The 27792-nt window shown below is 33.4% G+C and overlaps 2 protein-coding genes and 1 non-coding gene across 7 annotated transcripts in view; 1 reads left to right on the forward strand and 2 right to left on the reverse strand.

The window, feature by feature from the left end:
• LOC126734775 (papilin) overlaps nucleotides 1–27792 on the reverse strand; it is a 208161-nt gene that overhangs the window by 121606 nt on the left and 58763 nt on the right. The gene's annotated exons all lie outside the window — the stretch shown is intronic.
• On the reverse strand, nucleotides 26035–27094 carry LOC126734777 (transcription factor SOX-30-like). The gene has a single exon (XM_050438501.1). It carries the CDS (start codon nucleotides 26996–26998, stop codon nucleotides 26084–26086), a length of 915 nt encoding a protein of 304 aa, XP_050294458.1. The 5' UTR covers nucleotides 26999–27094; the 3' UTR covers nucleotides 26035–26083.
• Nucleotides 27708–27779, forward strand: Trnaq-uug (transfer RNA glutamine (anticodon UUG)). The gene has a single exon. It is a non-coding gene; the product is annotated as a tRNA-Gln (tRNA).

A 27792-nucleotide genomic window follows, 5' to 3' on the forward strand; every position in this document is an offset into this window, starting at 1 on the left:
CGACAACGACAAAAAGAACAGCAAGGCAATTCAGCTACACGGCAACAACAAGTATTTTTTCGTGCACATTTACCACAATTGCAATTCGGGACAATAATTCCAGCTGTACTTTTCTTTGAACGATTGATGGTCTGTTCTAAAGCTTGATCTGTTCCAACTGATGTAAATGCTGATTTACTGTATTTAACAGTAAATTTTCCGTTCATAAATTCGTTATATACATCAGGAGCCGTTTGGCCTAATATTATCATGTCATGGAGATATACAGAAGACCAGCGAGCATAATTAGTCCGATCCATGACATGAAAAATAGGCTGCAGCTTTTTAAGAGTCTCCACGTGAAGTTGCCAATCTCCAGTACGATCGGCTCGTATCATATCCCTTAAAAGATTGATGAGTGCTAATACATTGGTCCAGTATTTAAAAGACTAGATTCTTTGCATCTTTTAGAAACGAATTCGTTAAATTGTAATAAAATATCTTGTAAATCAATTTAAATTTTTCCGAACGTAATCTGGCCTTTTATCGAGTTTCCTTCAATAAACAGATTTTGTAAAAGTTTGAGTGATGTAAACTCCTGCTCATACTCTGTTAAATTTTGCTCATTGAAAAATGCTTGTAACTGTAATCTTTGCATAACTTCTCCAAGCAGAAAAAACCCTCTAACAGATCTTGCATAATTCGTCCCATTAAAGACTTGTTCAGAGGTGCCTACTCCAAACGCTCCCGTTTCTATTATAGTATGGATTCAGCACCACTTCCGCGTAAATATTTTCCAATGCATACAAGCAACACTTATTTACAGCATTAATGTTATATTTTCAAACTCTTTTTCTCGTAACAGTTTTATATGCCTTGCAATTAAGTCAACACTTTTATTATTTTTTGTAGTTTTAGGACCAGAAATGGATTTTATTCGTTCATAATTGTAAAAAAATTGATTTATACCTATATTTTACTATTATATATACATATATATGACACTAAAAGTGAAGTGGCGATTAAAAAAAAAAGTAACCTACCAAATTTTGTATCTAAAGCTCTATAATTACCATTTCAAATGAGCAACCTCGTGGACCTAGAAAAAAACACAGAACTATAGCTAGCGTCTGTATTAATAGTGACGTCGTAGTATTTTGATAAGGCGAACCAACCTTGTCAGTTTCTTTTTTTTTTGTTCGCTTCCAATTGATAAATAAAAGAAGTGTTTTACGTAACGGGTGCCAATGAACTTTAATTCAGTTGCCTGGCCTACATTTATAAAAAAAAAACAACAACAAAAAGAAACCCTGGCCTTGTCGAAATTTGAACCAAGAACAACGTTGTAGAAGCGTAAGCGGTCGGTTACGTAAAAACGCAAAAGAAGGTCATTGCCGAAACGTTAAATTCACTGTTCTTTCCGAATTTATCCGTAGCAGGAAAGCAGCAATGGATGAAGCAATAATATTAATGTTATAAATTAAATTCGGCAGAGTCACAGGCACATCTGGAATTTAATTTAATCGAAATTCGCGTTTAATGCTTGAAAATCCAGAATCATTGAGGAGTAATGTCTATAGATGGTTTAATTACATAAGAAAATCAGAAATCAATATTTTAAGAAATTCATGAAACTATAGTAATATGATTTTTCATCGATTGAATTCAGCAACTGTAAACATTTAAATTATGCAGTTTGACAGTACTGACTCTGGTTGGTGGGTCGATGTTTTTGACATTCATGCCAAGCTCCAAAGTCGCTGACTTCTTTTATTCAGTCGAGATGACGAATCACGAAGATTCTATTAATATTTTTATAGGCTATATCCTTAACGTAACTTTCACTTACCTCTCTCTGCCTCTGATGTATTTTGATCATCCATGCCCAAATTTCCTTCCTTCTCATTTTGGGATGTTATTGTAAAACATCCCTCCACAGGGATTCCTTGGTCTTGCAAAAAATTTAATTCCCTGAAGTACCATAAAGAAGGTACATAAATATCATCAGTGCTAGTTCCAGATCTGTAGGATGCTTTTACCTTTTTAAGCTCTTTTCTGTAATTAGTTCTTAAACTGTTTATCTTCTTTTTTAAAATTTCTTTGTCCGTTTCTGGGTCAACTTCTTTTAATTTTTCTTTTTCAAAAAACGCTGAGATACGTGTCCAATGAATTTATTTGAGCAATTTTCATGGAAATTTTCAAGAGTCTATCTCTCTTAGTTTTTGAGTTATGAGCATTTTTTGATTTTTTGAAAAATTTTTTTTCTGAACTTTGTGTACATTTTTCAAAAAACGCTGAGATACGTGTCCAATGAATTTATTTGAGCAATTTTCATGGAAAATTTCAAGAGTCTATCTCTCTTGGTTTTTGAGTTATAAGCATTTTTGGTTTTTTTTGAAAAAAATTTTTTTTTTCACTAAAAAATATTTTTTTGAATTTTGTGTTGATTTTTCAAAAAAACGCTGAAATAGGTGTCCAATGAATTTATTAGAGCAATTTTTATGGAAAATTTCAAGAGTCTATCTCTCTTGGTTTTTGAGTTATGAGCATTTTGGTTTTTTTTGAATTTTGTGTTGATTTTTCAAAAAACGCTGAAATAGGTGTCCAATGAATTTATTAGAGCAATTGTCATGGAAATTTTCAAAAGTCTATCTCTCTTGGTTTTTGAGTTATGAGCTTTTTTGGATTTTTTGAAAAAATAATTTTTTCACTAAAAAAATATTTTTTCTGAACTTTATGTACGTTTTTCAAAAAACGCTGAGATACGTGTCCAATGAATTTATTAAAGCAATTTTCGTGGAAACTTTCAAGAGTCTATCTCTCTTGGTTTTTGAGTTATGAGCATTTATAGATTTTTTGAAAAAAAAATTTTTTTTTGAATTTTGTGTAGATTTTTCAAAAAAACGCTGAAATAAATATAAATTTAATTAAAATTTAATTGAGCAAGTTTCATAGAAATTTTCAAGCCTCCAACTCCCTTACTTCAAATACTACGGGCACTTTCTTCACGTATTTCGTACACACCAGATCCACCCCTGTATAGACGCCCTAGGCCCTATACAAATGCTTTATATGCATTCTTTTTTAGGTTTCTGTCACTGTATTCTGTACTTTTAATTTTCCATAAAGCTGGACATATCGTTGCAAAAACTCAATGATAAATTCACGGTCTTGAAACTGACCAAAATAAGTAATTGTACAATCTTCTCCCTACACGCACAAATGATGCAATATTGCGCTATTAATTTCAAACACGTTTAATTTTTTTCAATACTTGCGCGGTTAAGACAATATTGTGTTCAGACGCACAATAATATTGGGCAAACCCCAATATTGTGCAATATAAATGAGCGTCTAAATGAAGTCAAATTCGTTGGAATTTTCCCGATAGTACTCATAGATGTTAGAATTAATATTCTTTTATATTAATACAAAAACCAATAAACCAGGTTCCGAAAGGAAAATAAAACCCGCAAACATAAATTAGACATAGGGCTCATAGAAAGTAATAGAAAGGCAAAAGTGGCAATAAACTTAAGTACTAAAAGACCTTTTTTTAGGTTGTCAAGAAAATGGTTCAGTTATACAAACAAACATATTTGTTTTATTTGACATTTTGAAATGAAGCAAAAAGGCTTTTGATGTGAGTTTGTAATTTTAGTCTTAAGCAGAAACGTGTTGAATACAGATGTATTAAAATATACTTTCGTTTAATTTAAATTCCCATACACCATTATATTTTCATTAAAATTTAATAGGTTATGGGCCCAGGTTCGCGTAAAGTATATTAGTAAACTGTATACGTTCGTTTAATTGTGATAATCATTTGCCAGTACCGGACTTGGTGCGGTGGCATTAAACGTGTGTAAAAATTTCTTTGTGTCTTTGTGAGTGTTGTTTTGGCGTTTAAAATAATGGAGAAAACCAAGCCACGAAATGTCCAACCATTTAACGGTGAAAAGTATAGTATTTGGAAATTTCGTGTGAAATTATTATTAGCGGAAGCACAAGTTCTCTATGTTGTTGACGAGGGACTCCCGAATCAACCTGACGACAGATGGAAAAGGCATGATATTTATGCGAAGGGAATAATCACTGAATATCTAAGTGATTCTTTCTTGAATTTTGTCAAGGATAAACCAACTGCAAGAGACGTTTTTGATGCTATGGATGCAATATAGAAAAGGCGAAGTTTAGCTACCCAATTGGCATTACGTAAAAGACTTCTCAGTTTTAAATTTCGAGGAGATCAACAGTTGCTTCAACATTTTGCTATTTTTGATGATACAATTGCAGAATTACTAGCTGCAGGAGCAAAATTAGATGAGATGGATAAAATTTCTCATCTACTTATAACAATGCCTTCCGCTTAAGATGGTGTAATCACTGCATTGGAAACCTTGGGAGAAGAAAGTCTAAACTTGCCATTTATGAAAACTCGACTCCTGGATCAAGAAGTAAAACTTAAAAACGACAATACTACAACAAGTTTTAAAGTACTAAATACATTCAGAGATGCTTCAACCACCCAGGGTACTTTTAGACCCAAAGACAATAGACGACACAAAAAGAAGAAATTTACACACAATAAACACAAAGGGCATTTCAAAAAGGGCTATAAAAATGACTCAAATATGAAATGTAATCATTGTGGCCGAAATAACCATTTAATTAAAGATTGCTACTTTCACAAACAAATGCTTGACAAGCAACGTTCAATCCAAACTGTTTTTATGCTTCGAAATGACCTAATGACAACATTAAAGAAGACTGAAAATACATTGTTCGTGCTTGATTCTGGGGCAACGGATCATATTGTCAACCAAGAACATTTCTTTTCAACAAAGTACCACTTACCAAAACCAATTTCTATAGCTGTAGCTAAGATTGATACAGCTGTTCTGGCTACAAAAGGCGGGTCAATAGATGTGGTGACAAATCTTGGAGTTAAGGGGACGTTGGAAAATTTTTATACCTGAAGTACCCTACAACTTAAGTTCTGTGCCGTGTCTCCAGAAGAAAGGAATGGTGATCATTTTTGACGAGCATGGAGTGAAAATTCAACACAGCTCACAAACAATAGCTACAGGTAAGCCCATAAATGGTTTAATAGGTATTTATTTTAAAATACCTAAAAACCATGGAAATCAAATTAATGTGATTGATAATAAAAACTACCAAAAATGTCCAAATTAAAATCACATATTCAAAGACCATTATTTATTATTCATTCTGATGTTTGTGGGCCAATAACTCCTCCTACTGTCGATAGTAAAAATTATTTTGTGACATTTATAGATGAATTTACACACTATACTGTAGTATATTTAATTGAATTAAAATCTGAAGTCTTTAAGGTTTTTAAAGATTTTGTTGCTAAAGCAGAAGCACACTGTAATTGTAAAGTAGTAAACATCTATTGCGACAATGGAGGAGAACATTTGTCTACTGAAATAAAAGGGTATTGTGTTCAGAAGGGCATTTCATATCATTTAACGGTACCTCATACTCCCCAACAAAATGTTGTATAAGAGCGGATGAATCGTACTATAACTGAAAAGGCGAGATCGATGATTTATACATCGGGGTTGGATAAATCTTTTTGGGGTGAAGCTGTTTTAACAGCTATACTCTATTTCAGAAGTGTATAGAGCAATAAACTGGGGAATTCCGTTCTGTTTGGCTACATTTCGTGGTAGTTCATAGGCGCAGGTACTTATAATATTTATGAATTTAATTTTCACGGATTAAATGCCTTTATTTTGAAAGAGATTAAATACTAAATAAATACTTTTAAATCATATTTTAAACGTTAGTAGTCACTGCTACGCTGTACTGTAATCACAATATTATTATCCCAATATTTAAAAAATGGAGGTATTCAGATGTACTAAAAATTCTCCACTATCGCTGAGTGAAAAAGTTATTATTTTAAATGTACATGATTGCATAAAACACAATTACCCTAGTTTTACTGTGCAAGAAATTGTTGAAAAATGTTCTCGAATGAGTGGAATTGGAAAGTCCACCATTTTCAAATTGTTGCGGGAAAGAAAAGTCGCAGGTCAAGTGGAATCTCCCAAGCAAAAGCCAGGACGACCTACAAAAATCCTTGATGAAAATGCTAAATGTATAATTCGAAGAAAAGTTCACTCTTTTTATTTTAAAAAGGAAATACCCACCCTAGACAAAATTTTAATGGAGCTTGGCCGAGATGACAGTATTCCGTTGATAAGTAGAAAACTTTTATGGAAAACTTTAAAAAATATGGATTTTGCCTGGGAAAAGCATAACCGCAAAGCACTTTTACTGGAGAGCGACGAAATTGTTTGTTGGAGACGACAATACTTGAGAAGTATCAAGCAGTACCGCAGGGAGCAAAAGAAAGTTTTTACTCTTGATGAGACGTGGATTAACGAAGGTTATATAGTCCAAAAAATGTGGCAAGACAAAAATATAACCAGTGCTCGCCAAGCTTTCATAGAAGGCCTTTCTACGGGTATTAAAGTACCTTCGGGAAAAGGAAAAAGACTTATAATCACACATATTGGAAGCGAAGAGGGATTTTTAAAAGAAGGTCTGCTAACCTTTGAGTCGACTCGCACAGGAGATTACCATGAAGACATGAACTCAGACGTTTTCGAGGACTATTTTGGTGAAATGATAAAATTTCTTCCGGCTAATTCGGTGGTGGTTATGGATAACGCAAGCTATCATTCACGGCGAATAGAGAAGACGCCAACTTCAAGTTGGAGAAAGCTAGAAATTATCGATTGGCTGACTGCAAAAGGTATTGCGTTTGAAGCAAATTTGATAAAAAAAGAACTGCTGGCAATAGCAAACTTACACAAAACTCGTTTCATGAAATACGCCGTGGAAGATATAGCCGAAAAATATAATATAACTGTACTGCGCTTACCGCCATATCATTGCGAACTAAATCCTATAGAACTGATATGGGCGCAGGTAAAAGGATTTGTAGCAAGACAAAATACGACTTTTAAAATGAAAGATGTTAAGCTACTGTTTGATTAAGCCATTACGGAAGCGACACCAGAGAATTGGCGAAAAGCAGTCCAGCATGTAATTAAGCAAGAGGACAAAATGTGGGATCTTGACAACCTCATCGATCAGACAGTCGATCCTTTAATTATAATGTCAAGAGGTGATGACAGTTCGTCAGATGACGAAGAAAACTACAATCTATTATAATTTAAAATTGTTATACACTGTTCAAAAAGTGCCAGATCCAAAAGTGACATTTTCAACTGTTTTACTCTACATATTATGTTCAATAAATTTGTGAAAAAAATATATTATTCCATTTAAACAAAAGTAACTTTCTAAAATAAAATAGCATTTAAGTACATTAATTATAAGGTAAAAAACAAGTCCCAGTTGCACGCCTTTGGCGAACCGTTTTCAATGTTTATCAGTGGGTAACAATGGGCAAAACTCATAAATTGACCCAAAACCGGGTGGCACTACCTGCAATCAACGAAAAGAAAGAATTTTACATTGAAACTAATACCCAACTAAGGTAGTGGCATAAAATATTGGGGGATCACCAGGTACCACTTTTGCATACCTAATGAGGTTTTATTGCTCTACACACTTCTGAAATAGAGTATAGCTACCTAATAAATATTTTACCAACTGCCGCTCTGCATATTAATAAAACGCCATATGAACTGTGGCATAATAAAAAGCCCAGATTGGACAATTTAAAAATTTTCGGTTCAACCGTCTATGTCCATAATAAAAGTCGAAAGACAAAATTTGAAGAAAAATCCAAAAAGGGTATTTTAATGGGTATAAAATCTGGGATGTTGAAAAAGAAAATTTTATCATAGCTCGCGACGTAATAGTTGACGAGGTAAATTTCAAAGTCACTAAGGAAAAGCGAAAGAATCAAAAATCATTCATTACCTCTGTACACTGATGACGATGATTATGATATAAATAATGATACATTTTTCAATCATATATTATGTGCACAAACTCTTGTAAAATCAATTCCAAAATTCTACCATGAAATTAAAACAAGGGATGATCGTTGTCAGTGCCTCCCACTCAGGCCATTAAAGATGAACTTGATTCTCTTAATTTAAACAATACTTGGACTATTGTAAACAAACCCATAAACAAAAACATTGTTGATTGCAAATGGGTATTTACTGTCAAAACTGATGAACAAGGAGCACCAATAAAATATAAAGCTAGATTGGTAGCAAAAGGGTTTAGTCAGCAATATTTACTTGATTATCAAGAAACTTTTGCACCAGTTGCCCGCATTACAACATTTAGACTAATGCTAGCAATTTGTAATCAGTACAATTTACTTGTTCATCATATGGACGTAAAGACTGCATTTTTGCACGGTAGTTTAGATGAAGAAATATACATGAAAATTCCCGAAGGGCTAAAAGCAGATAATAGTAAAGTTTGCAAATTAAATAAATCAATTTATGGCCTAAAACAATCTTCTAGATGCTGGTATGAATATTTTGATAAAAAATTAAAAACATGTAATTTTAAAAGTTCACTGGTTGATCCATGTTTATATTTCAAGTTAAAATATAAAAATTATTAATTATCTTAATGAATGAATTTCAAATGAAAGATTTAAAAGATGTAAAACTGTTTTTAGGAATTCGAATTTTGAGAACAGAAAACACCATAACCTTAGACCAAAGTTTTTATTTAAAAACCGTATTAAATAAATTTAATATGTCTGAATATAAATCAGTTAGAAAATAAATTAAATTATATAAATCTAAATAAAGACGAGAATTTGAATGTTCCATGTAGAAATTTAATTGGGTGCCTTATGTATGCCATGCTTTGTACAAGACCAGATCTTTGCATTGCAATTAATATCTTAAGTAGGTTTCAAAGTAAGAGTAATAAAGAACTATGGGTGTGCTTAAAACGAGTGTTAAGATATCTTAAAGGTTCTGTAAATATAAAATTAACATATACACGAAATGATAATTATGTCAATATAATTGAGGGCTATGTTGATTCAGATTGGGTAAATAATGAGTTAAACAGGAAAAGTACAACAGGTTATTTATTTAAAGCCTTTAAAAATTGTACAATATCCTGGAACTCAAAACAACAATCCTCGGTAGCTGCTTCTTCAACAGAAGCAGAATATATGGCTCTTTTCGAATGTGTTAGGGAAGCTTTATGGCTAAGAAGTTTATTAGAAAGCATTAATTTTAAAATGCTAGCACCAACAATTATTTTTGAAGATAATAACGGTTGCATTAATATAGCAAAAAACCCTATAAATCATAAAAGAACTAAACATATTGACATAAAATATCATTTTACACGTGAACAAATCTTACAGAAAAACATACTATTAGAATATATTTCCACAGGTGAACAATTAGCTGATGCGTTTACCAAACCACTCCCAGCAGTAAAATTCCTCAAGATAAGATCCGAGATAGGGTTAAAGTAATTTTTTTTAACCTAGAATATATTATGAATAAACATATTTTCTATTATTATGTTATAATGTTAATTAATCTGTTTGTGTATTCCTTATATTCACATAGATATAGGTATATGTAGGTATAATATTAGTTTTTTTTTAATTATTTTAACTTACTATAAGGAAAATATTTTTCTTTAGGATCATAGGATTGCAGGGATTTATAAAATTGTTAATTATGTTTTTGAGTGGGAGTGTTGGAATTAATATTCTTTTATATTAATAAAAAAACCAATAAACCAGGTTCCGAAAGGAAAATAAAACCCGCAAACATAAATTAGACATAGGGCTCATAGAAAGTAATAGAAAGGCAAAAGTGGCAATAAACTTAAGTACTCTAAAAGACCTTTTTTTAAGTTGTCAATAAAAAAATTTTTCAGTTATACAAACAAACATATTTGATTTATTTGACATTTTGAAATGAAGCAAAAAAGCTTTTGATGTGAGTTTGTAATTTTAGTCTTAAGCAGAAACGTGTTGAATACAGATGTATTAAAATATACTTTCGTTTAATTTAAATTCCCATACACCATTATATTTTCGTTAAAATTTACTAATAGAAGCCGAGATATTGACCTCCAAAGTTTGGAACTTTTCATTTTTCATGATTTTTTTCGAAATCAAACTAATTATACCAGCAACTTGCTAGCATCACCTACATCACAAAAAAACCGAGTTATAACAGGATTCGAGCAGAACTAAGGGAATGAGAGCACTTTAAAAATATGTTTTTAAATTATAGATTTACAAACCGAAAGAAAATAAAAAGTGTTGGTGACAATGGGAATCGAACCGGGACCTCTTGGTTCATTATTAACACTCGGAGATTCTAACCTCGTATGTATTCAAGACAAACTGATTGCGATAATAAATTGACGCAATAACATCAGCCTTATTTGGTAAATTTTCTCACGCCGATTGGGTTTAGACCGCGAGACGTTGTAAAGAATCGTCAGTCCATCGTCGTCTGGTAATGCAGGTATTCACCGCAGTGGGTAGACGAAAGTGAGATTCGTTTACGCCGACGAATAAAAAAAGAATCGATCCTCGTTTTCCTTTTTTAGAGCTGCCTTTGTACGGTTTCTTTAACACTTAATTCCTGATGCATCGATTGCGCTGCTTAATTATATAATAATAATTATTATAATTTTTTTTGTATAAACCTGCTAGGTCCAAACAATGGGACAAAGCGATTACTGTTAACGACATAATAACCGTTCTATTCGTTTATTTAATAAATTTGTAGGTAATTCTAGTTATTACCCATTGTTTTTCAGGAGGTGTGGCCCTCTATTATATAGATTGCGAGGTTAAAGTTCAAAGAGAGGATCTTATTATTATTAAAAAAAAACTCACTTCAATCAAATGAGTGAGTTCTATCTCGTTTATTCTATTAGGTATGTAAGTGAGATTATTGAACCAGTTCTTGCACTAACCAGAAAAATATTGCTGGTGTGAAGTAGTAAAAACCACTGGTAATTGAATTTCCTTTTTCCCATCGCCGTTGCGTTTCAATATTTAATCTAATATTATCTGACATCGAACAAGAAACGTATAATTATTTATTTACATATTATATACAATTATACACCACTTTATGTCATACACACGAATGATAAAACGGCATTTCAATGATGAGGGGGCATTATTAATATGCGTAACCTGGCATGTGTGTGTGTTTGTATTATGCAAAGGAGCAATTGAAAGTTGATTGGACGACCCTTTTATATATAGAAATCGTGATTTTCTACAAAACCGAAATGTAAAACAAACGCTTCCATTGCTATATATATGTATACGTTAAAAGCGTGACCGTTGCAAATAATGTGACTAGACAGTGAAACAGACTGTGAGTCTGAATCACTCACTTTTCATTGACCTACGGTTAAATTACATAATGGTTTGCGCGCGTTTGTAAACAGCTGCTTCACGTGCCGATTTTTATCAATGAAATTTAAACTGAAACTTTTTTCCTAAATATTTCAATTTCAAGTTACTGCAGTAGAGTATATTTTTTATCTTTAATTGAGATTGTAACACGCCGTTACCTTAGTTGGAAAAAATCAGCGAAACAAAACGTCACAATAAAACAAATTGCTAGTTCCAGTTTTTTCCAGTCTTGTGGTTGTAGATGTAAGAAAGAAAGAAAGAAAGAAAATGTGCTATATTACGTAAGAATAATCTTGTGTACAAGCATCCTACAAGCTAAAAAAACAAAACACAAATACAATTTCAAAAATTAACAAAACAATGAACAAAATTAAACACAAGAAGACAAAACTTTTTGAACATACTTAAATTAAAGATAACTAAATAAAACAATCAATTACTAAATAAAGGTAAACTTGTTGACAAAACTAGAGAAGAAAAAAGGAAAAAAAAGAAAACTTTTCAATATGTCCAAGGTTAAAACCTATCATTAAAAAAGTCATCCAGGTTATAATATGCCTTAGCCAATAAAAGCGACTTTAATTCTCTTTTAAATTTCTTAACATCCGATATATGTCTAACACACAGAGGAACATGATTGTAAATTTTTTTACTTATGTAAATTAATGAGTTTTTGGTAAGGGAAGACGTAGGAATAGGTAGGGGAACATCATTTACACGACGAATCAAATGGCCAGTGTCAGAGGGTAGTTTGGGAATTTTGTGAATAAGAGCAGCTGTTTCTAAGATAAAGAGTGAAAAAAGAGTTAGGATTTTTTCAGAAATGAAAAGGGGTTTGCAAGAATCTCTTAACTTAGCAGAACACAGGTATCTAACTGCTTTTTTTTGAATAACAAAGATAATGTTAAGTAGCCCCTTATTGGTTAAACCCCAAAAAGGCAAGCCATACCGAATATGAGATTCAATAAGTGAAAAGTACACTGAACGTGCAACCACCCCTACCAGCTCTTGTTTTGCCATTCTTACTGCGAAACATCCAGAAGATAATTTCCCAGCTAAATGTAAAATATGATCTTCAAACCGAAGGCGACCATCAATGGTAATTCCTAGGAACTTGCAGCACTCTTTATTCTGCAAGAGGGAATTTTCGTCAAACATCAGACCCTAAACATTAAACACGAGCCTGTTGGAAGCACACCACCCTAATAAAATCTGAAGGTCTTCAAGGATACAAGTCCTTAATATAGTCAGAATTTTTATGGCTCCATAGTATGGTGGTATCATCAGCAAACTGAACCACCTTGCCCTACAGTTTTAATGAACTCAAGTCATCCACATACAGTAAAAATAACAGTGGTCCCAACACTGAACCCTGGGTTACGCCGCATTTTAGGGATCTAGAAGCAGACAAACGCCCAGACACTGAAACCGTCTGAGTACGATTTGATAGATAGGACTCAAGCCATCGCAACGCTACGCCTCTAAAACCATATTTATCCAGCTTAGATAACAGTATTCCATGATCCACACAGTCAAATGCTTTGGATAGATCACAAAACACTGCCGCCGATGACTCTTCAGAATTCAAGGACACATAGACGTTCTCCAAAAAGCTAAAAACAGCATCATGAGTCCCTTTACTGGCTTGAAATCCAAACTGATTTGCAGACAAAATGCCATTATGATGTAAAAAGGACAAAATTCTGCTTTTTGCAAGTTTTTCAACTATCTTAGAGAGGTTAGACAAAATAGAAATGGGACGGAAATTACAAGGCTGATCCAAATCTCCACCCTTATGAAGAGGGATAACCACTGCCTCTTTTAAACATGAAGGAAAAATGCCATTATGTAAAAAATTGTTTATGGCAGAAACTAAAGCATTTAAGGCTGAATCAGGCAAAAAGAGTAACAACCTCGAAGATATCCCATCAGCTCCAGATGATTTATGGTTTTTTAGGCGTTTGATTTCGTTTTTTACTTCGGTAAGTTCGACAGGATGAAAGAAAAATGAATGCTCAACCGACACTTGTTGAAGATAGTGTAAGGGATCAATGTTACTACGAATGCCTTTGAGCAAGATATTAGGGTATATCACAATAATAGTCGTTTAAAATGTCAGGTCTTAACTCCGGTTCCGATACTTTTCTATGGCAATGTCTAAAATCATTAATAATCGACCAACACTCTCTTTGCCTATTTGATGACATATTTAAGCGATCCCTATAATAATTAGATTTTGCTGCTTTAATTGTCTTTCTGTACAGACTACGGTATTTCTGATGATATACAAGGATATTTTCATTTGTGGTATATTTGCACAATTTAGTCAAAAAACGGAGGTTTTTAGCAGAAATTCTAAGGCCTCTTGTAACCCATGGTTTTCGTTTCTTAGTTTTAAGCCTCATTTTAGGAAAGCACTGATTGATCTTATCATACAGAACTTGAAAAAATGAAGTAAGTGGGTCAGAAGCCGTTTCAAGTGCATTCCAATTTACCGAAGCTGTAGCAGCAGAAAAAGCATTGAAATTTCTCCTGCTGAAAATTCTTCCCATATAATGAGATGAAGATGATACAGTATTATATGGCATTTTAGCAAGAATAGCTTCATGGTCGGAAATACCAGATGGGAGTACTGTGCATAAAACGTCATCAAAATTTGTACAGAAATAGTCAATTGTAGTTGCAGATGAAGAAGTTATTCGTGTGGGAGAAAGAACGTGCATTTTCAAGTCGTAAGAATTTAAAATACTTAAAAGAGAAGTACGTGGCAAGGTTTCATCAGTGTAGTTGATATTAAAGTCACCAGCCAATATAACCTTAGAGTGTAGGGACAACTGGGATAAAATAGAATCAAGTTTGTCCAGAAACATAGCAATATCTCCTGTAGGTGGCCTATAAATACAAAGAATATATAAATTAAAACGCTTACAAAAAGAAAGAGAGAATTCAAAAACATTCTCTAACAGAAGATTATCATACTTATCAATATTACAAAAAATCGTTTCAATTGTTTTCCTAGCCAAGATCATGTATAGATTGTTGACGACAAAAATTTGATATAGGAACATAATCAGATATTAAAAAACATTCACTAGGCCTCAACCAGTGCTCAGTCAGAAGTACAATATCAGGAAAATTACATGTGTCCAGCAAAAGATGAAGCTCATCCATCTTGTTTCTTAGGGATTGTATATTAAGAAAAAAGATACTTAAGTTTTTCGAAGAGCTAATTTCAATTTTACTAGTAGAATATGAACATGAATGAGATTCAACTTTCGTGGACAAGTCTATAAAAAAGAAGAATCCAATTCACGATCAGTAACTAGTTCAGACTCATTAATTTGATGATTCAAAGACAATTTATTCGATGAAATATTAATTTTAAAATATTTGAAAATATGTGCATGTAATAATGATGCCAAGTCTGAACCAAAGTTACTGGCGTGATTAGACTCCAAAATCCCACACAGATTAATATTATTCTCATGAAAAGTACGATAAAGGGCCTTATTACTATTATAGATAACATTATGGTTTAAATAAGTATAAGGGCTTGTCATCACTAAAGTGTTTGTATCAACATGATTTTGAATTAAATTTTTTAAAACATCAGATGAAGAACAGATTCCATTTAACATTACTATTAAAAAATCTTCTTTCGTAAAGTCCTTAACTAAATTTGATGCTGTCCTAATCACCTCACTGCTTGAACTGCCCGGCTTCAGGAAACACTGGACCTTGTAGTAAGCTTCAAACTTTAAACGTAAATGTTTTAGGAACACTCTGCTACAATTTCCACCAACAAAGAGAAGCCGAGGACGACTATCGTCAGGTGTATTTGGCCTAGTTGGTAGCTGTGTTGGAGAATTAATAACAACAGATTTGGATATCTGTAACTGTTCCTTCAATGCACAAATATCGGAATAACAGGTATCTTTTTCAACCTCCAACACCTTTACGGAGTCTAACATCTTCTTATTTAAATTAGTTAAGTCGTTTACGTCTTTTTGTAGCAAGTTTATTTCAGTCTTATAGGTTGAAGACTCATTTTCTAATGTTTTTATCGTTACTATTAAATTTTTATTTAGGATATTTAGCTCGGTTATTTGTGAATTGAACTTAAGACTTGCCCTTTCGCTCACTTCCAGTAATGCCAACAATTCACCTTCTTTAATTTTTAAGTTTTCCAATTCAACTTTAAGCTCTTCATTCCGTTTATGCAGATTTTCCAGGGATTAGGAAAACTTCTTTTCGGCCTCCGACACTTCATCTTCAAAAACCATGCTGTTTCTTCTCATTCTCTCTATATGTCTATCCTTCTCTTTCAATTCTGTCAACAAATCATAAATATTTTGCTCATTAATTTTTCCTTCCTGATCTCTTTCATTAAAATCATCTTGACATCTTTGTGAGCATAAAATCCTATAGCCTCCCAGTTTTATGGCATCAGAATTTCTTTCCAGACAACTTGGGTGGAATATTGAAATACAAGAGATGCAGCAATAATTTGGAAAATCCCTCTTCTGACAACATTTGAAACTGCGGTTCATTTTAGATTATAAGGCAATGTTATTAAATTGAAATAAATATTAAAACAGGAACTGCAAGTAAACAGTAACTTGAACTTAAACCCAAAGCAGGAAACAAACGTACAACAAAACACACAATTGCACGTCCTACGGTTAATGTTCAATTATTTCAAGTTAAGGTCAATGGTAGCCAGATAATTTAAATTTAGTCAAAACAGGAACTGATTATAAAACAAAAACATTTACTGACGCAGGAACTTAATTAGTTTTTTTGGAAACACTTGTACCGCGAAAATATAGCACGTTAATGTAAACACGCAACACTAGATCAAAACAATTTAAATTAAATCAAAACAAAACAAAACTGAGCACCGGCGCCTCCCACGAGTATAGACGTCTACTCTGTACGACTGCTAAACCGATACTGAGTGTATTGCACATTTCTGTCTTCTATTGCACAGTTTATTTATTCCCTTCACGATCTTCTTTCATCATTCGTCCTGTCGACATGGCCATATATTTCAGACTTTTGCATTCGATTGTTGCCAAGATGGCGATGTCAATGCACATACACTCTCTGATTTCAGTACTCCTTATTCTGTCTCTTCTGGTTAGTTGGTAATATCTACGCCATTATCCAAAGATCTGAACCATATGTGTAGCTAGATGTGCTTATTCCGGAGTATAAATAAAAATTACAGTTCCTCTGATATTTTATGAGAGGGTCAAAATACTGCTTATTACAATAGCATTTGTATTTGCAATTGTATACAGGAAAATATCCAAGGAAGAAGACACCACTCGTGGTTGAAGAATTTGCGTAAATGATACAGATGCACAACAAATCACTTGTTTATATCTGCCGTTTTAAAAACATGCATAGCATGTTTGCCAACTTTAGCAACGAGGCCATATTAGATTTGAACTATTTTTTTGGTAAGTACCTATTACATAATATTATAAATTTAATAACAAAATATTACCAATAAGAGTAAATTTTCGCACTGAAGAGGACAAAAAGAGATGGATGACGGCAAAAAAACAAAAAACACTTACAACTGATGATATTGGAGGATATGGAGATAAATGTGAAACTATATATGTAAACCATGACTTAACAAAATATAATCTGGATCTTTTTCAAAAGGCAAGGCAATACAAACAAGATAATAACTACAAGTACTTGTGGATAAATAATGGTAAAATTCTTTTACGTAAGGATGATAATAGCAAGGTTGTATTGTTGGAAAGTCTTAAGGATCTAAAAAACTAAATAAACCTCTAAATAGTCTTAAAATAATTTATTACAATGTTCAAAGTTTACGAAATAAGTTTGACGAGTTTCAAGCTCACATGAAGAGTGTTTCTAGTGATATAGTGGTTCTTGTGGAAACGTGGCTGTACCCTAATGAGACACAGTTCTTTGATGTGAATGGATACAATGCAGTGCACTCCTGTAGAGAAACCAGGGGTGGTGGTGCAAGTATTTATATAAAGGAAAATTTGCAGTTTAATAAAATCGACTGTAGTAATTTAAGTGATAACTGGATTTGTATAGAGTTAGGTAAACTACTAAAAATAAGTGCAATATATAGACCGCCGTGTCTTCCAGGTAATGAGTTCCTAAATAAGCTTGAATCTGTGATAACTAAACACAAAGTAAACCACATTATATTAGGCGATATGAATATTAATCTCTTAGAACAAGAATCTTTAAACACAAAAAATTATAAAAATTTGTTAGCGTTAAATAATTTTTGCATTGTCAATAAAATTAGTTTTGTGAATGCTACCCGAATATCACACACTAAAACTATAATAGATCATGTGATTTGCTCTACCAATAAAAAAAATGAATGTGATATTAAAGTTGAGGAAAATTCTCTATCCGATCATAGGTTAATTAGTTTAGAAGTAACAGAATCTATAACAAGGTTTAAACCAAAAATATATATTCAACATCCTATTCTAAATATACAGAAATATAAACAAAATATACAAAATAAAATTGCAAGTGTAAATATTGACTGTTTTCAAGACTTGATTAAGTTTATTTCAAATTGTAAACAAGAATCGACTACTATTAAAAATATTAAATGTCATAAAAGTAATGAATGGATTACACCAGACCTATTAATCCTATTAAAAGAAAAAGAAAGACTCTATAAAAAAGACAAAAAATATCCAAATGATGACTTATTTAAAATTGAATTTATAAGACAGAAAAATTTTGTAAATAATAAAATAAAAGTATTAAAAAATCTTTATTTTAAGAATAAATGGGCTCAGGCTGGAAAAAATCCAAAAAAACAATGGAATCTAATAAATAAATTTATAAATAAGTCAGGCGAAAATATAAATATTAATCAAATCGAAATAAATGGAGTACTGATAAGTGATAGTAAAGGTATCGCAAATAGCTTAAATAAATATTTTACAGAGATAGGTACGACTATAGTCAGGGATGTACAGAACCAAACGGGGCACTTAAATAATATTCAAGAATTTTATGAAGTTGAGTGTGGTCATAATGCATTTTTAGAACCTACAGATCATAACGAATTAAATGGCATAATACTAAACCTGAACAAAAATGCAGCACCAGGCCATGATAATATCGGAGTGCTTGATTTAATCAATATAAAAGATCATGTGATGTATATATTGGTAAAACTTGTAAATAGGGCTCTTGTTACTGGTGAATTTCCATCAGAACTAAAAATATCCAAAGTCTGTCCAATATATAAATCAGGATCTAAAACTCAACAAACTAACTATAGACCAATTTCCATAATTAGTGTATTTTCCAAAATTCTGGAAACAGTTATGAAAAAGCGAATAACATCATTTGTTGAAAAATATATCTCATATGATTGTTATCAGTATGGCTTTCTTAAAAATAGTAGTACTCTGAGTGCCACCGTTGATCTGCTCAACTATATCTCAACCAATCTGGACAATGGTAAAATTGTATTAGCAATTTTTGTAGATTTGAGAAAAGCCTTTGATGTAGTAAATCATACTATTTTATTAGATAAATTAGAAAAAATGGGGTTTAGGGGGGTTGTACTTGCCTTGATTAGGTCGTACCTATTAAACAGAAAGCAATATGTGCATCTAAACGAACAGAAAAGTGAAATTCTGACATGTAACTGTGGCGTACCCCAAGGATCTGTTCTGGGGCCATTGCTATATGCACTATTTGTCCTTAGTTTGAGGTTAGCAGGTTTGGTTGCCCAGTATTTTACATTTGCAGATGACACTGCTCATTTGTATTCAGACAATGACTTAGATGTTTTAGTTAATCAGGCAAATAACGATCTATTTATATAGTCAATGGCTGCTCCAAAATAACTTAAAAATTAATTTAGATAAAACGAAGTACATATTGTTTAAACAAAAAAATAAAAAAATAAATCAAATAAATATATCTCTAAATAATGTTACACTAGAACAAGTAAGTAGTATAAAGTACTTGGGTCTCATACTGGACGAAAAACTTGGCTGGAATCCTCATATTGAACATGTTTATGACAAACTTATACCTTTTATGGGAGCACTCTACCGCTGTAAGGATTTTCTCAGTATTTCAGCTAAGTATCAAATATATAATGCGTATATTTTGTCTATACTAAGATATCTTATTCCGGTGTGGGGCACATGTCCAAATACTAACTTTCAAAAAATTAAAATCTTGCAAAATAAAATACTTAAAATCCTTTTCGATCTTGACTACTTTATGCACACGAATGATTTATATAAAAAGCTAAAAATATTGCCCATTGGAAAAATTTGCGAGTTGGAGCAGGCCAAATTAATTTTTAAGATTTTACATAGACTACAAAAGTCCAATCACACGATTGTATACTCAAATGACATACATTCATATGAATTAAGAAATAATAATGTTAGACTAAATAATGCGAGAACCAATATAGCTCTGAGAAATCCTATTGATGAAGCTTCACAGGTATTTAATTCTTTGCCTTCTGAAATTAAGCAGGAGACCTCTTACTACAGATTTATTAAGAAGCTCAAGATCATTGTTAGTCAATATGAGGATTGATTTTTGAATGTTTAGGTGTTATCAAAATTAATGTAATGGTTGTAAACAAAGCTACACGTGTTGCGGTTTAGTTATTAATGAAACTCTGGTACCAATGCTATAAATGCATTGTTTAAGATTTTATCATTTATATTAGCTTTTAAAATCTGTATTAATTTTTATATAAATTCGTGTATTAATTTTTATATAAAATTGTAATATCTTGTATGTAACTGATGGCTAATAAATGACGTTTTCAAAAAAAAAAAAAAAAAAAAAAAAAAAAAACATACACATATTTCCCTTTCCCCAAAAGTTTCATCTCCTATTTAATAACAATATTGCCTATAATAAGTCTAACCTTTTCTCAGACCTTATATAGGGTATTTCCGATTCCATTGCAATAAAAAAAAAGAACATTCTTAATAACTCCCGATTATTTTCTTTAAGACCCGTACCACCGCAGCGGCGCGGTACCTTAAGCGTTAATTTACGAGATGGGTTTTTGAAATTGACCCCAAAGAGAAATTAATACTGGAGGATGTCGTGACCGAACCAATTTAAATATTTAAAATGGTGCCGTTTAAAATTTACCGATTTGTTCAGTGGCCATATATACTGGAATCGTTTAAATATGTATTTAAAAAGAGTCGTATATGTAAATTGAAACGTTGAACAAACAAAGAATTGGTTGCGATAAAAGATGATCGTGATGGTCAGGAGAATAAGACGTTTGTGTCTTTTTATCTGATGAAATTGGTCACTGTCGATACTGATGAGGACATTATAGGAAAGATGCTATAGCTATAGACGAAGCACAAACATACCTTTAGAAGCAAAACAAATAATCCTCCATATACTATAATTATTAATTTAATTACAATGGTGGTTGTGTATAAGGGCCTCATTTTTGTCTTGTGGTATCACGCTGATGGCTAACCAGTTTACCATTTACCAATTAATCTGGGCCGTACAGATATTAAGTGAAGCCCTTGTTAGTCGACTACGTAGGGGGCGTGACGTATTAATTTTTTTAAATTAATTAATTTCATAAAGAAGCGTATTTTTTCTTTATCTTTTTTTTAAGAGGGTATTTTAGCTCTTCTTATATCCCATGAATATTCTCGGCATGTTTTTGTTATATTCCTAAAATAAAACAACTCGAAGACCATTTTAGTGGACCTTTTCACAAACATAAATGATTTCTACGAACTATATTACTGTTTGATGTTGTATAAGAAGTTATTACTACTAATAAATAACCTGCAACCGTTTACTTTTAAATTAATAATTTAAAAAAAAATATAATTCTTTGATGCTTCCTTTTCTATGATATCTTATGGAAGATTTTTGTGTTTTAGCCCCTTTTAACGAAACCGTCGTGTTTAAATGTGAAATACCTCAAGTTTAATCAATATTGTAGTGAGGTCAATTATCTTCCGAATAAAGTCTGTTTCAGGACTCTCGCATATCTGGATCACGAGAAATCGACCAAAGACTCTGGAACCAACGTCTTAAGCCAGAACTGAGGTTAAACAAAATTCAAACAGTCGTATCTCAAGAAGCACAAATGCCAACAAAAATCTTTATACTTCTTTAAATTGCCAATAAACTAATTCATAATTCACTGGTTCAGCTAAAATTATTAATATTAAGAAAGTTAAGGAAGATTTTGGTGTTTCATCGTGTCTTAATGGAGCCTCCGAGTTTCAATATCAAATATCTCGCTTGGTAATTATAGTAATTTACTCTTCTTTAATCTTGGTTGGCAAGCGACTCGGAGTTTCTTTAGATGTGCAATTTATTACAGCTGTTATGATTTTTTTCTTTGACTGATAACGCAATTAATAAATAAAATACGGATGATATTTTTTGATTACCGGAGATATCTAACAATGACATTTTAGCCATTCGAGTTCATTGGTTTGATAAGGTTGAAATACGACGAGCTTAAATTATCTGTATTTTGCTAAATTTTAATAATGTTTTTATTTCATTTTTTAATTTTTGCTCAATTCTGAAATTATTCTTTTTTTTTATAATTTTACTGTTTATTCAAGAGTTTCATATCTTAAAAATTGAATTAGTTTACATCGGCATGTTCTATAAGAGCCGTTTTATTTTTTGATGTTAAAAGATTTTCTGGTCTGACACTTCATTATGTTCTGTAGTTCTTATTTTGGTATCTTCCAGTTTGTCCAATAATGGGCTGTATCTCAGCTAATATTAGGGCTACGACCTTGCAGGTGATCTCGTCGGATTCAGACGGACGAAATTAAGACAAATCCGTTGGAACTTTCCTGATAGTACCTATAAAAGCCTAGATATCGACGTTCAAAGTTTGGAACTTTTCATTTTTCGGGTATCGAATTTCTTCACCAAAAATCGATTTTTTTCGAAATCGAACTAACTATGCCAGAGTCTTATTTAGATCACCTAAAATAAGAAAACACCGGGTTATAACGAGATTCGAGCAGAACTAAGCGAATAAGAGCACTTTGAAAATTTGGAAAAAGTCATTTTTCGACCTCGTTTTTGAGGCCAAAAATGGGCCCCAAAAATGTGATATCTCAGCTAATATAAAAGCTACGACCTCGCAGATGGTCTCGTTGGATTCAGAAGGATGAAATTAAGACAAAACCGTTGCAATTTTCCCGATAGTATCCATAGAAGCCGAGATATCGACGTTCAAAGTTTGGGTTTTTTCATTTTTCGGGTATACCCCCCCGTATCGAATTTTTTCACCAAAAATCGATTTTTTTCGAATATGAATTAACTATACCAGCGTCTTATTTAGATCACCTACATTACGAAAACACCGGGTTATAACGAGATTCGAGCAGAACTAAGGGAATGAGAGCACTTTGAAAATTTGGAAAAAGTCATTTTTCGACCTCGTTTTTGAGCCCAAAAATGGGCTCTAAAAATGCGATATCTCAGCTAATATTAAAGCTACAACCTCGCGGATAGTCTCGTTGGATTCAGAAGGACGAAATTAAGACAAATCCGTTGGAATTTTCCCGATAGTACCCATAGAAGTCGAGATATCGACGTTCAAAGTTTGGAACTTTTCATTTTTCAGGTATACCCCCCCGTATCGAATTTTTTCACCAAAAATCGATTTTTTTCGAATATGAATTAACTATACCAGCGTCTTATTTAGATCACCTACATTACGAAAACACCGGGTTATAACGAGATTCGAGCAGAACTAAGGGAATGAGAGCACTTTAAAAATTTGGAAAAAGTCATTTTTCGACCTCGTTTTTGAGGCCAAAAATGGGCTCCAAAAATGCGATATCTCAGCTAACATGGAAGCTACGACCTCGCGGATTGTCTCGTTGGATTCAGACGGGCAAAACTAAGACAGAACCGTTGCAATTTTCCCGATAGTCCTTATAGACGCCGAGATATCGACCTCCAAAGTTTGGGATTTTTCATTTTTCGGGTATACCCCCCCGTATCGAATTTTTTCACCAAAAATCGATTTTTTTCGAAATCGAACTAACTATGCCAGCGTCTTATTTAGATCACCTACATTACGAAAACACCGGGTTATAACGAGATTCGAGCAGAACTAAGCGAATGAGAGCACTTTGAAAATTTGGAAAAAGTCATTTTTCGATCTCGTTTTTGAGGCCAAAAATGGGATCTAAAAATGCGATATCTCAGCTAATATAAGAGCTACGACTTTGTGGATGGTCTCGTTGGATTCAGAAGGATGAAATTAAAACAAATCCGTTGGAATTTTCCTGATAGTGCACATAGAAGCCGAGATATCATCCTCCAAAGTTTGGGTTTTTTCATTTTTCGTGTATACCCCCCCGTATCGAATTTTTTCACCAAAAATCGATTTTTTTCGAAATCGAACTAACTATACCAGCGTCTTATTTAGATCATCTACATTACGAAAACACCGGGTTATAACGAGATTCGAGCAGAACTAAGGGAATGAGAGCACTTTGAAAATTTGGAAAAAGTCATTTTTCGACCTCGTTTTTGAGCCCAAAAATGGGCTCTAAAAATGCGATATCTCAGCTAATATTAAAGCTACAACCTCGCGGATAGTCTCGTTGGATTCAGAACGACGAAACTACGACAAAACCATTGAAATTTTCCCGATAGTGCACATAGAAGTCGAGATATTGACGTCCAAAGTTTGGGACTTTTCATCTTTCAGGTATACCCCCCCGTATCGAATTTTTTCACCAAAAATCGATTTTTTTCTGAAATCGAACTAACTATGCCAGCGTCTTATTTAGATCACCTACATTACGAAAACACCGGGTTATAACCAAATTCGAGCAGAACTAAGGGAATGAGAGCACTTTGAAAATTTGAAAAAAGTCATTTTTCGACCTCGTTGTTGAGGCCAAAAATGGGCCCTAAAAATGCGATATCTCAGCTAACATCAAAGCTACGACCTCGCGAATGGTCTCGTTGGATTTAGAAGGACGAAATTAAGACAAATCTGTTGGAATTTTCCCGATAGTACCCATAGAAGTCGAGATATCGACGCTCAAAGTTTGGACTTTTCATTTTTCAGGTATACCCCCCCGTATCGAATTTTTTCACCAAAAATCGTTTTTTTTCCGAAATCGAACTAACTATACTAGCGTCTTATTTAGATCACGTACAATAAGAAAACACCGGGTTATAACGAGATTCGAGCAGAACTAAGCGAATAAGAGCACTTTGAATATTTGGAAAATGTCATATTTTGACCTCGTTTTTGAGGCCAAAAATGGGCTCTAAAAATGTGATATCTTAGCTAATATAAGAGCTACGACCTCGCGGATGGTCTCGTTGGATTCAGAAGGACGAAACTAAGACAGAACCGTGAAAATTTTCTCGATAGTCCTCATAGAAGCCGAGATATCGACCTCCAAAGTTTGGGTTTTTTCATTTTTCCGGTATACCCCCCCGTATCGAATTTTTTCAGCGAAAATCGATTTTTTTCGAAGTCGAACTAACTATACCAGCGTCTTATTTAGATCACCTACAATAAGAAAACAACGGGTTATAACGAGATTCCAGCAGAACTAACTGAATGAGAGCACTTTGAAAATTCGCTAAAAGTGATTTTTGAGCCCAAAAATGTGCTCTAAAAATGCGATATCTCAGCTAATATAAGAGCTACGACCTCGTGGATGGTCTCATTGGATTCAGACGGGCAAAACTAAGACAGAACCATTGAAATTTTCTCGATAGTCCTTATAGAAGCCGAGATATCAACCTCTAAAGTTTAGGATTTTTCATTTTTCGGGTATACCCCCCCGTACTGAATTTTTTCACCAAAAATTGATTTTTTTTTAAATTTAACTAACTAGTTTCATTGGATTCGAAAGGACGAAACTAAGACAAAAGTGTTAAGAATGCATAATTCCAGAGGCAAAATGTTTATACTGTCTACTTGAGTGGCTCTGTCTTGGTAAATAATTATTTTGATATTATTTGGTCAATGTTGTAACAGACATATTATATTTTATATTTTTATTTATCTTAGTGAGAGTAAGTGTGTAGTTTTTGTATTTAGATGAGGTCTGAAGATGCCCTAATGCGGCAAAACGCGTATAACCTTTTTAAATATACCCTTGATTTGTGAGACTTTGACTTTGAGTATACTTTCCCTTCCTTTGGTAATAAATTTGTAATTGTTCGACATTTTTCGCAAGAGTGGGTACTAACTTTAAAGAAGGTGTATTTGCTCATTTTCTGGAATAGTATTAAATCTCTATGAAATAATTTATGTTGGATCCTTTTAGTCATAATCAAACTGTGTTTGCCTTCAATCAATACAGTCACAAATTCCATACAAAATACCAACGAACAATGCACGTGGAACAATGTAACGCTTTGTATCGTACTGAAGACGTACCGCAGAACTTACATTCATTTTACTTGGCGTTGTTAATTTCCAAGCGTATATTGTATATGAACTCGGGTCGTTAGTGACCTTCGCCACTAAGGACAATAATTTATGGTTTCTCTCGGTCAGAAGTGACACTAAATTAAAATTTTCTCCCATCCAATTACCATTGCGTGGCCGCCAATGGTTATACTATAAGTAAGAAGATTAAATGAGATTATTTTTTATGGTACATAAAACATATTTTATTAAATAATAATTATAAGTTAATTAATATTATAGGAACCTCTTGCGGGGTTTAGATGGACCGACGTCGACAAAGTGACGTACGGAAAAGTGATTCCGTCTTCGGTAGTCACGTTATAGGTCTCATAGTCCGGAATCTGACTAAAGTACTTCATAATGTACTCCTTATGGTACTCTTCGTTGTTGGTGAACAAATCTGGATCTTGAATGAACTTGGTGCCGGATATGGGCATGTAGTTGCATCCCGGTTCTTCCTCCACTTCCAGGCTGCTTTTCTCCTTGTCCACCTCCTGAGAGTTTTCCACTAAATTTAATGGTAATCCTAACGAAGAACTATTTGACGTTTCATACACGGTTTTGGTAACGGTACTGGGCTTATCCCCAGTAGGAAACTGTCCAGAAAAGTAGGAGTTTTCACTACTTTGACCCGGTAGGTCCATCAATCCCGTCCAAGATAACGTCGGTTTATCAACTTGCGCCAACGGATTAGTCATAAGAATATTCTGGTAAAAATCAATTGGGCCATTACGTACATAAGGGCGTGGCAACATGGGAGATGCCCCAATGGATCTGTCCTTTATGGTGCTCTTAATCGCTTTTCTCAGCCTCGCATCCTTCGGATTGTACACGTACCCCGGGTACTTACGTTTGTGTTCCAGGTCAACATCTTTGGCCCTCTGGAAGTAGTCGTTCTTCTCCTGTACGCTCAGGTCCTTCCAGGTTTGGCCCAATCGTCGGCTGATCTCCTTGTTGGAATCCGCGGGGTACATGTGCGCGAGCGCCTTTCGATGTTCGTTGGCGTACAACATGAAAGCATTGGGGGGTCGCGGAATTTTTTGATGGATATAAATCGGACACACGATCCTGTTGTTCTGCTGGTTGGTGTTCTGTGGAATGACGGGGGAACCGGCGGCACCCGACATGCAACAATTCATTTGATAATGCGCGATTCTCTGTGTTTGATTGATTGTTGAAGGGCTGAACGGGGGACGGTGGGGGAGGCGTTTGTTTGCGGTTACCGGTTTCTATGATAACGGTTTACTGTGATATTCGTTTAGTAATTAATTGACGTTATCTGTCACTGTCGAAGCATTTAGGGGGATGTTCGAGAGTTCTAATAGTGTTTTTGTAGCCCGGGTTAGAGTTCGTTTCAGGCTTAGAACATTGAAAGACTCGAATTAGTAAACAACAACTTTGTTTGAGTTCATATTCATGGATTCTCTGTTGTCAAGTTTACACGCATTTTCAAAAGAGAAAATTTTCAGCTGTACAGGGTGTCCTAAATTCGAGGGTGACCATTGGAATCTCGGAAACCGTAAGAGTTACGGGGTCGGTTAAATGGAGGCAAATTTGCGCAATTTGGAGCTTAATAAAATGACGTTTAAAAAAATTTTAAAATTCCCGAAAAGAACCGAAATTTGTCAAAATCCTTGTTTTCACCTTCTATACCGACTTTATTTATCTTAGATATCGGAAAACTAAAAACAGTTTTTCATTGCCACTTTTTATGCTCTACAACATGACGCAAAAAAAAAAATAATCCGACGTTTCGTTTTTTTTTCGATCATCATCAACTTTATTTTTTCTTATAATCTTATTTCTTATCTTTATTATAACAGCATGCTTTTGCAAGCAAAAACCATCGGTTCCATGGTGTAATGGTTAGCACTCTGGACTTTGAATCCAGCGATCCGAGTTCAAATCTCGGTGGAACCTAATTTTTTTTTTT

Source organism: Anthonomus grandis, chromosome 4, assembly GCF_022605725.1.
Source record: "Anthonomus grandis grandis chromosome 4, icAntGran1.3, whole genome shotgun sequence".
In the NCBI taxonomy this organism is placed as follows: domain Eukaryota; kingdom Metazoa; phylum Arthropoda; class Insecta; order Coleoptera; family Curculionidae; genus Anthonomus; species Anthonomus grandis.

What these genes read in the sequence shown, in the direction of transcription:
- LOC126734777 (XM_050438501.1), bottom strand. Translation starts at nt 26,998, where the DNA reads ATGAATTGTTGCATGTCGGGTGCCGCCGGTTCCCCCGTCATTCCACAG.